The 8,009-nt window shown below is 37.9% G+C and overlaps 1 protein-coding gene across 1 annotated transcript in view; it reads left to right on the top strand.

The window, feature by feature from the left end:
• Window positions 1-4,367, top strand: part of uchl5 (ubiquitin carboxyl-terminal hydrolase L5) — a 6,288-nt gene extending 1,921 nt beyond the window's left edge. The window contains exons 4-11 of the mRNA XM_008406669.2: window positions 201-326; window positions 481-542; window positions 828-958; window positions 1,135-1,198; window positions 1,280-1,382; window positions 3,208-3,321; window positions 3,444-3,542; window positions 3,988-4,367. Coding sequence (XP_008404891.1) covers window positions 201-326; window positions 481-542; window positions 828-958; window positions 1,135-1,198; window positions 1,280-1,382; window positions 3,208-3,321; window positions 3,444-3,542; window positions 3,988-4,032 — 744 coding nt within the window. The 3' untranslated portion in view covers window positions 4,033-4,367. The remainder of the gene's footprint in view (window positions 1-200; window positions 327-480; window positions 543-827; window positions 959-1,134; window positions 1,199-1,279; window positions 1,383-3,207; window positions 3,322-3,443; window positions 3,543-3,987) is intronic.
• The last annotated feature ends 3,642 nt before the right edge of the window (window positions 4,368-8,009 follow it).

Here is an 8,009-nt window from a genome sequence, read left to right as displayed (position 1 = left end):
TATATATAAGCCAATGCCACAAAACTGTGACCACTAAGAATATCTCCAATACCAGTTTTCTGTTTGTTAGTATTTTTACAGTCCTTGTCCATTTCCAACAGCATAGTGTGAAGATGCTGCAGATGCTTATTACTGTTAATCAGTGGCTGTTCTGTGTGCTTTTAAATGTGTGTAATTTCTGCTCTGTGTGCCATTTCCAGGTCATAAACAATGCATGTGCCACCCAGGCGATCATCAGCGTTCTGCTCAACTGCTCCCATCCTGACATGTTGCTCGGCGACACACTGACTGAGTTCAGAGAGTTTTCTCAGAGTTTTGATGGAGCTGTACGTAAATGGTATCTTTTATACTTGCTGGCATTTTTCAGTTATGATGAGAGAAGTGATAAACAACGTGACTTGCATATCTCTCTCCGCCTCTGCATTTTGTGATGCCAGCGTTTCACCGTGGGTTTTATAGTCTTCTGCATTTGCTCCTCAGATGAAGGGTCTGGCTCTCAGCAACTCTGAAGTGATCCGACAAGTTCACAACAGCTTTGCAAGGTGAGCGATTTCCCATGTCATCCCCAAGCTCTTTTCTTTTTAGCTTCTTGTAAATTTGTAAATTAGCTGCTGAATTAATATGTGTATTCTGAAATACAGGTTAGTTTCAAAATATCCAGCATTCTTGGACCGTTTTTTCAATCTAATAACATAAAGAATACGTTTTCCCTACAGTTTATACAAATATTACATTGAAAAAGTATTTTGCTCTATTTGTGTGTAACATTAACATCAGAATTTGTCACATTCTGATTATCTTTGACTGGGTTTTTATGTGTTTTCAAGACAGCAGATGTTTGAATTTGATGCAAAATCTTCAGCAAAGGATGAAGACGCCTTCCACTTTGTGAGCTATGTCCCTGTTAACGGCAGACTGTATGAGCTGGACGGGCTTCGGGAAGGACCAATCGACTTGGGTAAACAGAATGATTCACTTTATGCATGTTTTAATTTGTTAAAGTTTCTGTATAAATTGTAAAACCAACAAAAAAAAAGATCTTAACATGAGATATAGGAATTACCTTTGATAGTGATGTACTATACATGCTTTTGGAAACAACAGATGTTCATAGTTGTGTATTTTATGCCAAAGGTACCTGCAACCAGGATGACTGGATCAGTGCAGTTCGCCCAGTAATTGAGAAAAGAATACAGAAGTAAACAATATAATTAAATACATTTTTACAAAAGCCTTAAGTCTATTAAATGCTGAGAGAAATTCTCGTCGTCTTCTTCAGGTACAGTGAAGGAGAGATCCGATTCAACCTGATGGCCATCGTATCCGACAGGAAGATGGTATACGAGAAGAAAATTGCGGAGCTCCAGGCTCAGCTCACAGAGGTAAGAAGCAATGAGAAATAATATTACTTTTCTTATTTGAAGGCTTAACTGCATGCTTGAATTTAAAATAAACAATGCTGTTTATACTTAAATCATGCATTAATTTTATTACTTTAAAATATGCTTTTGAGACAACTGTTTCTACATTTTTTTACCTAGTAAAAAGCCCAAAATTAACCAACTAAAGCCTCAACAAGAGGTTTAGTAAATGTAAAAATTCAATGTTTTTTGTCTTACCTTCACTAGGAAAACAGAAAAAAAGTTATTACAAAGGGAATTTAAAATTAACAGTCCCTGTAGTTGATTCACAAATATGTCAGTCTGGTGTCCTTTTCAGAAATTGCCTTAAATAATTTCTGAAACAGCTTTGCAAAAATGACGATGAAACCATGGATTTGAGATTTGTTGTTGTTGGCTAATCTCTCCACTGCTGCATTTGTTGCACGTGCTGATCATTTTGCTCCTTTACTGTTTTCTACCTCTGCATTCCTGACTTTGTTCAGGTATGAAATGATGTTATTAACCAGAGGATGTTTATTAACAGCTTTTTGTCAATTTATACCAGTCAGAGAGACGTTTCACATTTTGTTCCCACCTCTCAGTTGCCATCTTTACCCTCGCTGACTTCTCAAAACACCACTGAGAAGTGGGTTGGGTCTTCAGAGGGATGAAAGTGTGCAGTGGACGGGACATGTTGCAAATTGAGGGAATCTTTGTTGTGTATTTTTTGTTTATTCTTTTATTTTTTGGAGCCCAAACTACATTTTAACCAAAAAAATGTGACTAACTGTAAAGCCTTAAAGCTCCGCCAAATTTCACACGTGGTTGTGGGTTAGTTTGTGTTCTCACACGGTGGAAACCAGCAGGTGACGCTCCTCCCACTTCTGCTTGCATCACGCGAAGGTCCCCACACCGTCCCTGCATCCTTCATTTTGCTTTAGTGAAACGCCACGCCACTTTAAAATGTCTATCCAAGAGTTTTTAGCCATTTGACAACCTCTGTAGTGATTTTGTGAAAAATTGTACAAATATACGTATTTCTTCACAGCATCTGATAAACATACCTCCAATTTAATATGGATGAACAAAACCTGTTTAGTGGAAGTGGCACTAGTTTTAAGTGAAATATCAACATTGCTGTATGAGTAAACTTCTGCATAAAACAAGCTTTAGCCTGTAGTGTGAAGTCACCAAACCGGTTAGTTGTGTGCATCCATGTAATTGGTAGCACAACTCACACCAGAAATTGTAATTACTTCATGCATGTTAAACAATGCAACGGCTTTCTCTGCTTTCTGTCAGGTTGATCTGCCATTTAGGATTTTTAAATTACAGCTTTCTTTCTCATTGCTGCAGTCCATACAGTCATTTGTTTAAATGTATCTTTTATCCAAAGATACATTTAAAAAAGAAGCTGCAGGCTCCTTGACAGAGGTGTTGATTAGGAATCCAGCAGTAAATTAAGTCCTTACAATATTACAGACACACATAATCAGTAGTTGTTCAGGTTAACCATAAGCTGCTTGAAACTTTCAGCCTTTACAAAATCCCTTTTTATTCAATTAAGTCTGCAAAGAAGCTTATCGCAAAATCTTACTTAAACATTTCTATTGCTGTGGTTTTTATTTCACCACTAGAGGTCAGCAAAAGTTTTCTTTTCCAAACTTCATGTAACCTTTTCCAGAGTGACATCTTGTAAAGCACTGCCCATGTGTCTACATCTATAGGCACAGATCAGAAGACTCTTCTGTATCCAAAGAACTGTTTAGACTCTTCTTTTTTCTAAGAAAATAAGTAAATTTTGTTTTCATTACTATGTTTGCAGGAGGAGCCCATGGACACAGACCAGAACAACACATTTCTTAGCTCCATCCAGTCAGAGATTGCCAAGTATCAGCTCCTTATTGAAGAGGAGAACCAGAAGCTTAAAAGATATAAGGTTAACAATACAAAATGGTTCATACATTTAAAGCTCTGCTTTATTTGTTGTCATCTGGTTTTGTTATCAGTCGCAGGACAAATTAGCTTTGCCCAGTTCTTTTAATTTCTGCTTTCTTGCAGATTGAAAATATTCGACGAAAGCACAACTACCTTCCCTTCATCATGGAGCTACTGAAGACATTGGCAGAGTACCAACAGCTAATACCTTTGGTGGAAAAGGTAACAGTTCTCTCCTTTCTGCAGTTTTCCACGACTTTATTGACTCTGGGTTCACAAGAGTCTGAGAACATAAGTGCCATGACATTTCTAAACGTCCGCCATTAAGCATGCCAATTAACTTAATGAGCCATCTGGGTGCGACCTGCAGGTACTCTTTGTGGGCTGAGAATGAGAGATAATTCTTTCCCAGGAAGATAAAAGGCTTGTTAAAAGGAAAATAATTACCACTTTTGATGAGGCACTCCTTTCTAGAAAAGTACCAAGTGAAATGACTAAATCAATGCTTCAGTTTTCATTTTGTACACTAGTCGACATCACCTGAGAACATTATATTTTCAAAAGCAAAGCAGGTGGATTTGTAAGAAAAAGCTAAAACTGTTTAATCGTCTTGTTTCAACGCTGTACCAATTGAAACATCATGGTCGATGTGGGTTTTTCCGAACAGGCGAAAGAAAAACAGAGCGCTAAAAAGGCTCAGGAGGCCAAGTGAAGAACACCAACACTGACTTCATCGGAGAAGGTTCCAATCAGACACAAACACCCAATCATCCTGAACACCAGTCACTCTTTCGTCGGTGAGCCATGTACAGATTCACCATTTATCTTCATGAGAGCGAGTGTGGACGGCCTGCGGCGCTCACGCTGTGGCTTCCTGTGAATTATTCAGAAAGAAAGAACTGCACTGCAGCTGCAGCACAGAGACCGTCTGACAAAACGCTGTCTCCGTGTGTTTATATTAGCGCTAATATGCATGTCTGAAGGAAAAAAATGTGGTCATATTTTGTTTTGTCTTATTTTCATAATAAAATGTCTAGATGTTTGTGAGTTGTTTGGTTTTCAGAGATTTAATTTCCATATTACTCTTTTTCGCCCTCCTTCTGGTTTATATTTTAAACTTGCAATGACATATTAAGGCCATTGTAGATAGAAAATAGTAAATTACTTCCAAAAACTTTCCGACATATTCTAGGAAAAACATGGCAATTTCTGAGTTTGAAAAGTGGAATTTTTTCTTTACTTTTCAAACTAAGAAATGTCCAAGTGTTGGACTGTTTACAACAGTCCTTATACACATGGTATAATCTCATCTAAAGAGATTCAGCGCTGTTAGTCAAACACGAGTTTTTACTGCCACCTACAGTCGAAGCACTGTAATAGCTGGAAGCGTTGCATTTTGAAGGTGTTGCTGGAGCGATCACTAAGTCTACATAATTCATATAAGGTATCACTCAAACATTGGTATGTGGTTTGCATGCCACTATTAGTTCATCTAATATTTTTTTAGTGTCATTTGATTTTGAGACATTAAAACTTACAGATGATTAAAACAAACCTCCAATGTTAAGTAAAACAAAAAAATGGATAGTAAATGTTACTGTCGCAACCTGGAAAAGACAGACATCAACACCTTCAACATGAACCTGAGGTCACTACAGGTCATTATTAAAGATGCTGGCTGTTCAGAGTGGTGAATCATTTATGAATCGTTGAGCTCAAAGAAAAAGTGGGGTAGAAATAAGTGTACAAGTAACAGGGCAGCTATAGTCTACAGAGGATTGCCCTTACCTGGATTAAGGAGGAAAAGGAATGACATTTTTCACTACATTTGGAAATCAAGGTTGCAGAGTCCAGAGGAGGGAAGAGAGACACCAAAGAATAATTACTGGAGGACCAGAGTTAACTTTCCACAGTCAGGAAGGAGTTCTGGAGAAATGTCATGATAAAGTCATGATAGCCATGTGCTTGGACATTTGTGAACGCTTCATGCTTCCATCTGCTGAAAAGTGTTATGGAGATGAAGATTTTATTTTCCAACAGAACCTGACACCTACCCGCATTGCCAAAAGTGACAATACCTGTTTTAATTTCCCTGATGTACTCCATGCCACGTTTATGCAGCAACTCGTGCTAAAGAAACCCAGACCGTGCATTAAATTTAGCATGGCAATATTTCTCAATATATTGCAAACATTACATTTTTATGCAATTTCAAATCGTTTTGGGTTTTCATTAGCTGCAAGATATGACGTCTTGAAATAATGTGATTAATCTACATGATGTGATAATTTAATAGTTTTTGATTTAATTAGGTAAAACAGTTTTTTGACGATAACCAAATGATTTAATATTTTAATTTGACCTGCATCTGTATATGTTTCCACATGGTAACCAGCTGTAGTTTTATTCAAGTATGACTGAAAAAAAAATGTAACATAAAAATTAGAATCACTGTGTTGCGATGCAACACTGCCGCCAACTGAGCCACTGTGCAGGCCCTTTTATACTTAGAATTGTTTTAATTTCTCCAAGTTTTGATATGTTTTTGGATTATTTAGTATATATGGATTTGTCCCATGGTTTAATCTCAATGATAAAGTGAAGCTGTCGCGTCTGTTTGTCAAAGGGCTTACAATGAGCCCACAAACCTTCTGCGTCCAAGACTTGTGGGGATATACACAAAATTATTTTCTAAAACAGAAATCCACTCATATTTCAACCAAGACAGCACATGGTTTTCCATTTCTTAGAGTCAGAAATATGTTGATGTTCTGAACTTTCTCTTTCCATTCAAATCAGCATCTGAATGGAAACTTACTGAAAATACACTTATTTGCTTTAATTGCTGCTCTTCAACAGAGCGTGCTTCTAAAGCTCTGCGCGTTCTGACGCATCTGCAGTCTGCTGACCGAAGTAAGACGTGGCCGGTTTCTAATTTTAGATCCAGAGTTTACATATGCACCTTAAGTACTTATTGGACCCGATCCCAGAAGTCTGTTGCCAGGTCGGTGCATAGCAACGGACGAAAACCTCATTGGTCTTACTACCAGCCAAGGGGGAAAAAAGATCCTCTTTGTTTTATTATTCTGTCCGTCACGACACGTGGACGAGCAACTGAAGTAACAAGTTTTCTGTTCAGCTGAGGCTTTAGTATACCCTAATCGTCACGCTGCATTTAGCTCTTTATTGAATCCACTAAAATTATCTGTGTTTGACCAGGGTCACGGGATAAAGAACCGCAGTTGGCAGACGGAGAACACAAATGCTATGAAAAAGGATGAAGTCCTAAATAGCAAGACTGCTGCATAACGGAATGCGTATTTGGTATGCCTACATGGAGGGTCAAGGAAAGTTTATTTATGAAGCTCATTATCGCACACAGTTCCTTAGAGAGCCGAAGAGGCCCATCGCTAAAAACATTTCTGTTCAAACTATTTAAACATAAACCAAGTAAATGAATGTAACTTGACCTCAAATGTCAGAAAAACAACCCAGTTGACACGAGGTGCAGGCTTTCTTTTGGGTTATAGTTCAAAATGTTTCCAACAAGCACTAAATTTTAGACATTAAAGTTTTAAAAAAAAATCCTTTTGAATCTGCAGTAATCATGCAAACTTAAGGAACCTCTCTTCTTTTGCTGTCATAAAAACCTTAAAACAAATACAAAGAGTAAATTGTACACGTTTACTCAGTCGACTACTCCCACTTTTATTGACACAGGCCAGAAATAGACTGCTCTCAGCTGCAGGCACACAGAAAAAAAAAAGAATATGTTTCCAGGTAAAGGCAGCAGGAGGTGTCAGGAGCAGGATGCTTGTTCCTGCTGCTGTAATGAGCTCAGAGCCTCTCTGAATGCAGACATACGTCAGACTGGAGGAGGATTCACACTATCTCTTCTTCTCCACTGACAATCTAAACACTCATCATTGTTATTACATTCAACCAAAGAAGGGTGTAGTATTCCAAAAAGATAAGGAATGCTGTTGTGTGACTTAGCAAACTGTTTCTAATAGCTAGGTACATTGCAGACCTTTGTCCTTTTGCCATGGGTGAATGACTGCTATTTACATTACACCTTCTAATTTAGGCTGAGTGACGCTGATTGCGTGGCATCTAGACAATTTTTCCACTAAAATTAGCAAAGAGGCTTATACTTATTGAAATGGCCGTCTGCGTGAATTCCCACATGTAGTGCCTTGCAGAAGTAATTATGTGTCTTTGTAACTTTGTTGCAGCTGAAATTTTCAAGCTGCAACAAAGTTCACTTGTATTTATGCACAGCGCCTAAATAAAACTATGTATAGATGGGGAGATAAAGGAAACAGTGAAATCTGAAAAGTGCCGCGTACATTTGTGTTCAGCCACCTTTATTTCTACACAATATAAAACTAAACTGGTTTAGTTTACTTAATCACAGAGGCACCCAAGAGGTCAGTGGGTAACTCTGGAGGAGCTGCAGAGATCCGCCGCTCAGACGGGACAACAATGAGTCATGGAGGCCTACTCCACAAATTAGTTCTTCTTGAAGCTCATGTCCATTTAAAAAGGTGGACACCGCACTTTCAATCATTGTATGGGCATCATATGTATCTTGTGCAACAATAAATGTAATTTGTGAATGCTTGATAATATTTTTGATACTTAAATAATATAGTTACTATTCGAAATCAACCACTGATTTAAAAAAAA

Source organism: Poecilia reticulata, linkage group LG4, assembly GCF_000633615.1.
Source record: "Poecilia reticulata strain Guanapo linkage group LG4, Guppy_female_1.0+MT, whole genome shotgun sequence".
NCBI classification, from domain to species: domain Eukaryota; kingdom Metazoa; phylum Chordata; class Actinopteri; order Cyprinodontiformes; family Poeciliidae; genus Poecilia; species Poecilia reticulata.
This window is presented reverse-complemented; position numbering and strand designations above follow the sequence as displayed.